At 36.6% G+C, this 12,664-nt stretch overlaps 1 protein-coding gene across 3 annotated transcripts in view; it reads left to right on the forward strand.

Moving 5' to 3' along the window:
- The window catches only part of VTA1 (vesicle trafficking 1), a 38,964-nt gene that overhangs the window by 10,355 nt on the left and 15,945 nt on the right, over positions 1 to 12,664 (forward strand). For all 3 annotated transcript variants that reach the window (XM_054396311.1, XM_054396319.1, XM_054396327.1), the window contains exons 2-5: positions 1,081 to 1,175; positions 5,907 to 6,034; positions 6,708 to 6,783; positions 10,365 to 10,476. In XM_054396311.1, coding sequence (XP_054252286.1) covers positions 1,081 to 1,175; positions 5,907 to 6,034; positions 6,708 to 6,783; positions 10,365 to 10,476 — 411 coding nt within the window. The remainder of the gene's footprint in view (positions 1 to 1,080; positions 1,176 to 5,906; positions 6,035 to 6,707; positions 6,784 to 10,364; positions 10,477 to 12,664) is intronic.

Raw genomic sequence — 12,664 nt, forward strand, 5'->3', positions numbered from 1 at the left:
CATAGTTATTGATGTGGGCATGTCAGCATCCTAAAGATAAGTAAGGTAGGCTTAAGAGCCCGCTTTATCAGTAATTATGTTAATATTAGTATTACTTGATGAAACATACATAGCATAGAACCATAGAAACTCTTATTAAAATTACCATCCTTTGTTATGGTCAGTTGTTCATAGCCATTATTCATTCCTGAGGTTTCACTCAGAGTAGACTTTTACTACTTTTACTTGGTTCTTTACTGAAAACTTGAATACAAAGGCGCTTACTTGCTTTATTAATTGTAAATTTAGAAGAGGCACTGAAGGGTATAGGTACTTCATTAGGCTTGGGATCTTTAAATGATTGAGCAATCTGACAGCTTTAACATTCAAATTTGGGCAGCTTTGCTGTCCCAAATAAGGAATGTAAACTTGGTCTGGTTTGAATAACTAATTGTATATGAAAGGTGAAATGCTACTTTTAAAATCCACAAAAATTAGTTAAATTAGGATTCTCAGAGGCAGAACCTAGGTAAATTTTGTAGAGAGAGATATAATTTTCTTCGACAAATTAATAGATGGAAAAGTCAGACATGCCTTAGAGCATATAATGCTTTCTCCTGCAGCAAATGTCAGAATAAGTGCAGTTTAAAAACAAGTGTTATACTCACGTTTACTAAGATAATTTGAAGGAAAAAAGGCTCTCTAGTGTGTGAAGGGATGCTTGGAATGAGAGAGATGGTAAAGCCATGAAACTTGCAGAACTGTGTGTCTTGTAGGAGAAAGGACGTTGGAGGGCAGTGATAATTTACAAAAGAACTTAATACTGCATGCAAGTGATACAAGTATCAATCTGAAATAAGCAGGAATACTCACTGAGAAAAATAAAGCATAAATCTTAGAAAAATGTCTCCTTGGATCTCTGTAAGACTGAACATATATAGATTTTGCTGTCATCACTCTAGTACTGCAGTAGTACATTGTTAAACCACAAGATCAATTTGTCTTTCCGATGTGTTGGGGGGATGTCACTTTGTTTGCTTATGGGTTTTGGCTTAGATAATAACTTAAGTTTTTTTCTCTGTGTTTTTGTCTCCTTTAAAGGTCGTTTGTATGCTATGCAAACAGGGATGAAGATTGACAGCAAAACCCCAGAATGCCGTAAATTTTTATCCAAGCTTATGGATCAGTTGGAAGCTGTAAGTAGAATTTATTGCCGTCTAAAATGAGTCATTATGTTAGTTTAATTTTAAGCTTCTGCAAATACTGTATTTTCTTTGTCACCAGTAATTAATACAACAGTTGCGTGTGCAGGCACTCTATGAATTTAATTTCTATGTGATGAATTGGCAGAAGGATTGAAAGAGATAAAGCTATATGTGCATATGGATGTTTATATATAAGTATGCATACACAAAAACAACTTGAAATTTTATGCAGCAGACATTTTCCATGAAGTTTTGTTTAGTCAGCATAAATTACGATAGTTTATTTTCTCATGAGAAATCATAATGCATTATGAAATAAATACACATGCTCTGTAAGACTTTTTCTCGATTTATCTGTGATTCCTTCAAGTCTTTTGAGAGTTATTTTCACTGCTGTGGTACTGGCTAGCCTAGTCTTTGGATACATTTGAAATATTTTACCTAAACTGTTGTACCCATAGAGTTTTTTAGAACATTCTCCAATAGATAAAGATATTTTTGATTGTATCCTCTCTTAGAGATTTGAGATCTTACAGTATGGATTTTTTTTTTAAGCACAATCTTACCTATGTGGGTAAGAGAGAACCTGTGCTATGCTCTTTTGAGTGGACCTGATAGTAGACTTGAGTGGACCTTTGTTTGAAAAACAAACCACCTTAAATAGAGTGGAGTTAAACAAAGAAAAGTAAAGGCCTCACCAACCTGATCTCCTTCTATGATCAGGTGACCAGCCTGGTGGACATAGAAAAGGCTGTGGATGTAGTCTACCTGGACTTCAGCAAGGCCTTTGACACTGTCCCCCACAGCAAACTCCTGGCCAAGCTGTCAGGCTGTGGCTTGGACAGCAGCACTCTGCGCTGGGTTAGGAACTGGCTGGAGGGCCGAGCCCAAAGAGTGGTGGTGAATGGTGCCACATCCAGCTGGCAGCCTGTCACTAGTGGTGTCCCCCGGGGATCAGTGCTGGGCCCCATCCTGTTCAATATCTTTATTGATGATCTGGATGAGGGGATTGAGTCCATCATCAGTAAATTTGCAGATGACACCAAGCTGGGAGCAGGTGTTGATCTGTTAGAAGGTAGAAGGGCTCTGCAGAGGGACCTTGACAGTCTGGACAGATGGGCAGAGTCCAACAGGATGGCATTCAACAAATCCAAGTGCCACTTTGGCCACAACAACCCCATGCAGAGCTACAGGCTGGGGTCAGAGTGGCTGGAGAGCAGCCAGGTGGAAAGGGACCTAGGGGGTACTGGTTGACAGCCGCCTGAACATGAGCCAGCAGTGTGCCCAGGTGGCCAAGAGAGCCAATGGCATCCTGGCCTGCATCAGGAATAGTGTGGCCAGCAGGAGCAGGGAGGTCATTGTACCCTGTACACAGCACTGGTTAGGCCACACCTTGAGTACTGTGTCCAGTTCTGGGCCCCTCAGTTTAGGAAAGATGTTGAATTGCTGGAACATGTCCAGAGAAGGGCAACGAGACTGGTGAGAGGCCTTGAGCACAAGCCCTATGAGGAGAGGCTGAGGGAGCTGGGACTGTTTAGCCTGGAGAAGAGGAGGCTCAGGGGTGACCTCATTGCTGTCTACAACTACCTGAAGGGAGGTTGTAGCCAGGAGGGGTTTGGTCTCTTCTCCCAGGCAACCAGCACCAGAACAAGAGGACACAGTCTCAAGCTGCGCCAGGGGAGGTTTAGGCTGGAGGTGAGGAGAAAGTTCTTCACAGAGAGAGTGGTTGGCCATTGGAATGTGCTGCCCAGGGAGGTGGTGGAGTCACCATCCCTGGAGGTGTTCAAGGGGGGATTGGACGTGGCACTTGGTGCCATGGTTTAGATAGGCATGAGGTGTAGGGTGACAGGTTGGACTCAATGATCTTTGAGGTCTCTTCCAGCCTTCTTGATTCTATTCTATTCTATTCTATTCTAGATGGTCAGTTTAAGTTCCGGGAGCTGTTTGTTTATATGCTGTAGTTTTCAGTAGTCTCAAAGGAAGTAGATTATGGATTTTAAGGTTTAGGTGCTCATTTTGAAGCAGAAAGTAACATTTAAAAACTAAGTAGTGGTTCTTTTTTTTGTTCAGTATTAATGATTCCATCCAAAATACAGCCATAGGAACGTTTGAAGTGTTTGTTTAAAACTAATGGAACAGCCTTCAGTTCTTCAGGGGAAATAAAAAAGAAACATGAACCATTTGTCCTTTTTTCATACCATGTGCTTCTTTGATTTTTTTTTTTTTTTAGTTTTATCTTTGATTTTTGAGTAACAGAGAGTCCAGTGTACAGTGGCTTCTTGATGTGTTACTTCATTAAATTTTGACATCTTTATTGGTCACAATCAAAAGAGGAGTGATTAATTAAAACACTGAAAGACTTTACTCTTCATTCCATGAGGATGGTTAAAGTCTGTTGTATTCCTAGTGATACTGTAGCAACTAATCTGTCTGCAATATTTGGTTACCCCTTTTATTTTGAGTTTGAGAAGACTTAGAAAAGCAGCAAAACCCCATGGTTTCATCTTTCAGTTGCTGGTAAGATTGCCTCTGTGACAGGTGATGCTCAGGTGTTAAAGTCCCTTCTGTGTAGACAATAGGGGAAGGATGGAGAGAACACTTCTAGGTAGATCTAATACAGCATTTTGGGGGCTGAGAGGTTTGGATACCCTGACAAATTGAACCCCTGCAATAATGGGATAACAGCCATTTTCAGTCAGTCGTTAACCAGCAAGGGGGCACAAAGGGGTGCAACAGCTCTGTGCTAAATGTTTATTTCAGCTTTCTGGGTGTTGCCTTAACTGATTGTTCTACAGGTTAAGACAAGTTTACAAACAACCCTGAACTTTATAGCAGCAAAGAATAAAACAGCGTAGAGATATCTGGAAATTACCAGATACGTTCCTTACAACAAAACTTGATAATATTCCAAATATGTGAATTAATTAAATGCAGTGATTTTTGTATCCAAAATACATGCTTATGTCAGAAGTATCTTTACATATGATTGTGCTGTTATGCTTTTCCTACAGGTAACTGTTTTCATGTAAATGGTTTAAGTAAAATTAAACCAAATTTGCTCAATTTTACATTCTAATTATAAATCATATAAAACACTGCTATTGCTGTACTCAATCACGGATTGTTTGAAGAGTAATTTCAAAAAATAAACAACTTGGTTAACTTTAGTATATGGCTGTCATTTGTGCATTTGAAACCATCTCCATCAAACATAAGATCAAGTGTATTAGTAACTTATGAGTGTAAGGTGTGTGTATGTATATATATATAGACTGGTGACAGATACATGTATAAACAAATAATTTTCTTCCTCAGATTCAATTTCATTTCAGTTAGATCTTGCTACTTACAAATTTTGGTACACACAAGGAAAACAATTACACTTTGTAAACCAAACGCTTTATTGAAAACTGTGTAAAGTGTAAGTTTGACAAGTCTTCAAATTTAAAGTTCTGTTTGGAAAGTTTATATTTCATTACTGAAATCAAGTAAGTTTTCTGGCAGCATTCTATGTACTAAAAAATTGGCAGCAGTCTGAAAAATATGGAAATGCAGCCTGCATGATTTAAGCTTTCTTCACATGCACAATGAAAAATAACTGCTGATCAGGGATTGTTTTTAAATCTTTTTGGCAAAATACAGGCTGCAAGTTAGTATCGTGCAGTGTTCCTGTTTTTGTTCTCTAAGGATAACCTGAGAATTCCTTATGTGCAAACAGTAAGCCTATTCAGAAGCTGTAAATCCACCTGTTGTGACTGTTAGAGGGCTATTTGCTTTCCTGATTTTTCTTAGGAAACCTGAGGATTCTTGTACTCTAACGTCTTTGAAAAGACGTCTTTGAATTGCAGTACACTGCTTACTCTGAAAATTCCAGTGAATCCATAGGGCACTAGATGGATCAAGGTAGGACTCAGATGCTTTGAAAGATGTACTGAACTGCAGTGAAGTAACGTTCGAAGGGAAAAGATAAATAATCACTCTTGCCTACAGTACTTTTATAAAGCGTGCATTACTTGACCAATTGAACTCTGTTGAATCCTGACACAGGCTTCAGGGTGCTTGGTCTTTCAGACAGTAAGGGGAAAAATATCTGTAGCTATTCCTTCACAATATTGTAGTTGTGGGGGGTTTTAAAATACTTATTGTTTGAAGATGGTATTCAGAGCTACTTACTCCTAATCATAGAATCCTAGAATGGTTTTGGTTGGAAGGGACCTCCAAAAGTCATCTAGTTCAACCTCCCTTCAGTGAGCAGCGGCATCCTCCGTTAGATCAGGTTGCCTGTCGAGCCTGACTTTGAGTATCTCCAAAGGATGGGGCCTCAAGTACCTCCTTGGGCAACCTGTTCCAGTGTTTCACTACCCTCCTGGTAAAGAACTTCCTCCCAATGTCCAACTTAAATCTGCTCTTCTCTAAGTTAAAACCACTGACCCTCATTCTATCACTGCAGTCCTTTGTAACCTATCCCTCTCCAGCCTTCTTGTAGTCCCCTTTCAGGTACTGGAAGGCCGCTATTAGGTCTCCCTGGAATCTTCCCTTCTCTTTAGTATGCTGCTTTTAGCATTTGTTGTGTTGGAAGCTGGAGATTTGTATAAAGTTTATGCTGTTTCTTTTTAAAATTGTCCTTGGATTTGCATAAATCAGCAATTCCTTGTGTCTGAATTACATTGTGGAACTCTTAAGGTCTAATAAAGTGTTATTTTTTTTTTTCATTTTTTTCAGATGAAGAAGCAGTTTGGTGATAATGAAGCAATTACTCAGGAAATTGTTGGTTCTGCTCATGTGGAGAATTATGCTTTAAAAATGTTTTTGTATGCAGACAATGAAGACAGAGCTGGGCAATTTCATAAGTATGTGAAAATCTGGTTTTGCTATCTGAATTAAATTCTGGTCAGGAAATCTGAATATCTAAACTCTTTAATTTGGAAACAAGAATTGGGCTTTAATGTATTCATTTCTCTTTCAGAAAACAATTTGTTAAGTACTTGTTTGTCTCTTACTTCACTCATTAACTGTTACCTTCCTTCTTGTGTTCTTTCAGAGGTTGCTCACCTACTGGCAAGCCTTCTAAAACCCCAAGCTAATGATGAACTTGACATCAAGCATGTTGTAGTTTCTACTGTCCAGTGATATTAAAATAGCTGTGGTGATACATTATGTGATTTGATTTACAGCAGTTGCTACAGCATGTTGATGGCTTTTTCTAAGATAATACTGAATGCCCTATGTCCTGTGTTGAACATTCCAAACTAGAAACTAGGTGCAGGACATAGGAGGAGTTTTAGAAAAACGCTGAAAACTTTCTGCATGGTAGTCAGGAGGCTACTCAACATATTGCTAAATCTAAGCATTGTGAAGTAATTTCTGTTACATCAGAATAAAGGAGGAGAGTTTAAAAAAAATAAAAATAAAAAAGTGATGATTGGCTTGAAATAAGCCAATGCGATCTAAAATGCTAATTTCTAAAATCTTATCCTTAGAGACAGACATTACCAAGTTAGTGAACTATTTTCTTTTTTACAGAAACATGATAAAATCCTTTTATACAGCAAGTCTCCTTATAGATGTGCTAACAGTCTTCGGGGAGCTCACTGAAGAGGTAAGCGTTAGGGACATCACTGTATTATCTAATTGCTTTCCCTAGCACCTAGGTGCAAATTACTGGTTTAGCTCTGTAAAATTGTTTTTGTAATATGTGAATATAAACTCCAAAGAGCGTGAGCTTTAATTATGTAGTCAAATACTTGTTAGTAAGTCCTAAGGAACCATGCTATTTCATGTAAAATATGTAAGAAATATTAGACAATTGTTTCCTTCCTCTATGCATTGCCAGAGAGAGGCATTATGTGGGATTTGCTCTCATCAATAGAGCAATATCTCTTATTTTAAGATCAATGAATACAATAATAGTGCTTTGGTGCAATGATAACTGCACACTGCTGCGTTTTTCTTTGGGTTTTCTTTTAAGCAGTCCTTTCTGTATCTGTTAGAAGATGCTTTATGACTTAGAAATTCAAAGTCTGATTGTTACTGTGGAACATGGAGAATTACACTGAGCAAGTAGGAATGAGTATAGGGAAAATGATGCAAAGTTCCAGGCTTTTTCCACCTTTACTTTTTTCCTCTGCAAGTAAGAACTTTAGTGCTAAGAATTGAGATGGAATTGCATGCAATTTTAGTCAAAATAGACATCTTTGGGGTTGCAACAAACCCTACTGTTAAAAGTGATAAGTTGGAAGAATGTGAATTTACTTCGTAAAATTTGCTCACTATCTGACCATTAGAACTTGAATGTTTTAATGAAAAAAAAATCTACTAAATTAACTATCACAGTTGTCTTCATGGCAAGTACTCTTATAATCAAATTGTTATTCCAGAAGTGGCTGAACAAGGTCATGATTTCTTTTATTACAGCACACCTGAATAATCTTTTGGTCTATTTTAAAACCAACTTTGCTATTAGTGTGTGGTCAGCTGCTTTCTGTTATTCATGCCCCACTGAAGAATTAATCTCCGATACAGTTCTTGGTGTGAAAATTAACAGTGAGATTTCCCTGTTAAATTGACTGAATGAGATGCTCATTTTGGAAATGTGATGGTATAGTTGACATTTTCTGACAAAGGGGGGGAAAAAAAGAGAAAACCACTACTGGATCATGAAGATAAGTTTCAAATCTTATTAAAGGAATATTGAAATACTGGAAAAATAAATAAGAAATAACAACACTAAACAACCTGAGACAAAATCAGTAAGTGCTGGTCACTTAAGTCCTGAATATGTCTCAGGACACCTAAATCCACACAGGTAATCTACAATTTTTTTTTCCTCATATACTTGACTGTTACAGGCTTCCACTAGCAAAAGTGTCTTGAGAACCCAAAAGTTCTGCTGATTTGCAGGCCCATAACAAATTTGTGGTTGTCCAGATCCCAAACTATTCCGTGCCCAGCTTGGAATTCAGATACTTAGTATCCTGTATGTAAATCCCTGCTCTGATAGGTGAACCTAAAATGCAGGCATATTTACTTAGTTTAAAATGCAGTTGCCATGGCTACTTTTCATTTGTAAGTATTGGAAGGAAGGTAAAAGAATTGTTTTGATAGTGGTGCCCTTCTTGTGTACTGTGACATACAGGAAAGTAAGTTTAGATCTTAGAGGTCTTGCCCAAGAGCAATTTGCCACATCTTCTATAGCCTGTGACTATAACAGTCTACAGTTTTCATCTATCAAGAGGTGCAAGTAATATTTTTCTTTCATGTGTTCTCTTAAAACTGGCTGCTATGTCCCCTGGTATCCTTTATGCTACCATATCATAAGAGTATCTAGGGCCAAAGAATTGGACTGTTCTTTTCTAAAAGTACCATACTCTGGATGTGTATTTCTGCATTTTATTGCTTCTCTAAGTGTGTCTATGAATAATAAAAGAATTTCACCTGTAATACTACCTGTCCAGGAGTGATTATTGAAAGAAAATATTTAACAGAAAGTTATGTTTTCTAATTGTACTTTTCCTTTCTGAGGTATAATGAGTACATTTTAATAAGTCAGAAGGGCAGGCTGTTTTCTGGAGAATATTGTATTTGCAAAAATGAGGGGCATATCTTTCTCCTGGGCTATGGGAGCATCCTGATGGATACTGATGTATTAAATATAAGCAAGGAAGCTTCCTGGAGATATGCATTATACTGTCACTCTCTACCCTAGTCTAGATGACAGTGCAGTAGGCTTTGTGAAGTACAATTCTGAATTTCATTTTATTAATTCTCAAAAGCTTTGCATGTTATTTCAGTCAGGGACTTTTAAAGAGAGATGATTCTGCCTCCTTCAGTCTCCAAACCATTTAACTTGTGATTGGTACTGTGAAATCTGAGTTCACAGTACCTTGCATGTAATGATGTTGATGAAGCATACCATCAACCTGTATTCATCACTTGGCCAAATTATACCACTCATACTTCTACATTTCTCATCTCTGTTTATATTCAGCTTTGTTTCTTGAAATATATAACCTCATAACTGTCAGAACTGGTTATTTATCTTACAACTTTTAAAAAAGCAGTTAATGTACATAAACACTTGAAAATTTCTCGTAACAATTGAGAACACTTCCTGGATTATTACTATGGTAATAGTCCCAGGAGATACAAAGTGGCCAATCTTAATTTTATGTTTTGGAATACTAAAGTTGTACATAAGAACAGTAAGTTGGTTTGGTTTTTGGTTTGGTTTTGGATTTTGACTTTTATTTCAATCACTCTTGTTTTGCGAAAAGGAGAATTTATGAAAACTAAGGTTAAATGATTTTCCTCAATTTCTTTTTCCCAGAAACTGAAAATAATTAAATATTGTGTTGATTTTCTTTAAATACTGAAGCTTTTTTCAGTTTCAAACTATTACTATAGTCAGAAAGGCGAGCTGCAGATTTGCTTCTCACTGCAATTGTTTCATATCAACACCATTGCAGAAGATGGGAATTAGCAACGATTATATTGACTGTCAATATAGTGATTAGCTTTTGAGATATACTATTTTTTCTAATAACTGAACTATTAAACTTGTTATTAGCAGTGTATTTGAAGTATTTATTAATATAACCCTTTGCTCTGTGGGTAGTTTATGTATTGCTCAAGTCCTTCCGTCTGACTTCCAGCTATGATGTGACGATACTAAATCAAAATACTATTATGTCCTGGAATATCCCTCCACCACCACACTAAACTGCAACTTCAGCAGCCTTTTTGTATTTATGCTTTTAAATACACTTTAAAATTAATATAATGTAATTAGAAAAGGTTTTGTGTTATTGATGAGCAGGAGTAGTGTTTAAAGTTTCAGATATTTAAAGTAAATAATCATCTAAGCTGGTGGAGACAGAAAGTTTTCTTTATTATCTCACATTGCCAATTATTACAAATTGTTCCATATTTCATTCTAGATAGTCCTGGTATAATGTATTTTCTTTCTTGAAATGCTACACTAGTAGATCATCTTCACATCTTCATTTCATACTGAGAACCTGTAAAGCAGTTCTTTTTATATTTCTTTTTAATTCACCAATTAATTTCACATGCATTTTATCTTTAAAGGGATTTCAAGGGATAGCAGCTTACATTTCTGGTTTGAATGCATTAATTTGTAGAAGTGAGTGGTTAAAGTGGCTGGATTTTTCCCTTCCACAGAATGCTCAGCACAGGAAGTATGCCAGGTGGAAGGCAGCATACATTCATAACTGCTTGAAGAATGGAGAGACTCCTCAGCCTGGCCCTATTGGAATGGAAGGAGAGAGCTTTGGTATGTATTTCCCTTTTTCCAGGAGCAAAGAGATGGGCCAAGGTGAAAGTAATGATATGCACAGTTCTTCACTGCTTAAATATTCCATTCATGGTGGGCCATCTGCTGTTTCTTTCCTGTTTCTCCTACTATTACTTTTATTGCACCTTACTATTTGATTGACTTTGTTTTTTCCATAGTTCAGGTTATTATTTGAATAAAGCTACTCTCCGAGACAGTGTTGTCACCTTTGGGCCAGAACCATGCATTTCTTTTAATGTTACTCACTGTCCTTTTAAATCTGTTTTGTAAAGTTATAATCCCTTTGCCAGTTTATCCTCTCTCAGAAGTTAAATAGGATTCAAAACCAAATTGATCAATAGATACAGCTTCAAAGTAAATACCTGATTGTGAGATGATGTCATCCCTACCTCCCGGTATAATAATGCGAGGTTCAAAACCGTGTTATGGCATAACGTTTGTAGATTAGATTTCCTGCTACTTTCTCACTCATTCACTTTTCTCCTTGTGTTTTTAGTTTCTTTTCTGTGTTCTTCTGGCAACCTGAATTACCTGTACAGGATTCCTTGAAGTTACCTCCCTAAGTGTTATATAATAGTGGTGATTTCCAAGGAAATCCACTAAATGAATGTTTATGAGAACAGGTTGTTTTAAACTTCTCCAATTGTAACTTTTACTGTAGTCTGTTTAATGCACTCAGGCCTGTCTAAACTCTGCTGCTAATTCAGAAATCCTAGCTCTTCAATATAGGAACATCCAAACCTTTGTCATTTAGAGCTTTTTATAAAGACACACCACACCTGTGAGCAAATACAAGCTAGCCTCTCCCTGAGGTAACAGAACACATAATAGGCAAGTGCTTTCTTAAAAGAGCACATAGATGACATACCAGGATCTTTTATTTCATTATGTGTATTTATTTCATTATGTGTAAATAATCAAACCAGAGCTGCCATATCATTTCTAAACTTTATAAATGTTACCCTATTTCTAAACCATACATCCACAGCTTTCACACATATGTATGGTTTTTTGTGAAGTCAAATGAAATGTCAGGCAAACCTTTTTTTGTTAAACTGCTGAAGCAAATAATAGTATTACTGTTCTGTGTACAAATTGATCATGGTTTTCAGTATTTGATTAAAGCAAAATATGTACAAAACCAATTCATTTCTGAAGTAAATCAAAATAGAATGGAAATGGAATTGTTAAATTAACTTTCAAAATATTTTCACTCATTTACTTTCCATTATTTCCAGTTTTCTGTGCTTAATGCTTTATGAATGTTCAGTTCTTTTTGCATCTCACCGAGTTGCTTTCCACCGCAATCACTTTCATTAATAAGAGGTCTCTTTGTTTTCCTTCCCAGTCAGTTCAGAAGCTTCAAATACACATTTTAAAATGGAAATCTCTTATGGAAATAGGATGTCTTTGGAATGAATATTTTCATTATGCAAATTAAAACACACTAATTTTGCTCTGTGATAATAACCTCTGTGTAATTCTTCACATACCTAATGAAACGACTAAGAATATTAAATGGTTTGACATTTTTATTTGAGGTAGTGTACAAGACTTGAATAAATGTCCTTTAAGTTGATGCTCACCTCGTAACTTAAGCTTGAATTTGATAATAGAGATTTTTCTAATAAAAAGAATTGATAAATCCACAATTCAAAAGACAAATCTAACTTTTAGAGTGTGACTTTTACCTGACTTGTAGAGCTACCCTGTAGAGGTGGACACATGAAGTTTTATGAAAATATGCATTAAAAGATCTATATATTTACACGTGCACAAACACGCATGCATATATACACACAGAAAAGTATCTCTTGGTTTCTGTTCTTTTGTGTTTGGGGTCTGTACCTGGGTCTTGTGTTAATTTTGAAGTTTGAACCTGTAATTTCACATTTGTTATTAATAGGCTTTTAATTTTCTGCACTTTGGTTTTATTTTAAATATGTCAAATCATTAGAAAACTTTGCTAGTTCTCAATTTTTTCCTGGTGCAGTCTCATGTTTTGAAGCTTTATTCCTGATTATTTATGAAGAAAGAGGAGGATGCACATGACCTACTATTCACTGACAGATTAAACTGGTGGTCCTTCCACCAAGGTGTAGCACCCTGTTCCACTTGGCAATCGCTAGCTGATTCTTTAGCAGAAGACAAATGTGCAGCAGAAGAT

Source organism: Indicator indicator, chromosome 2 (assembly GCF_027791375.1).
Source record: "Indicator indicator isolate 239-I01 chromosome 2, UM_Iind_1.1, whole genome shotgun sequence".
NCBI classification, from domain to species: Eukaryota; Metazoa; Chordata; class Aves; order Piciformes; family Indicatoridae; genus Indicator; species Indicator indicator.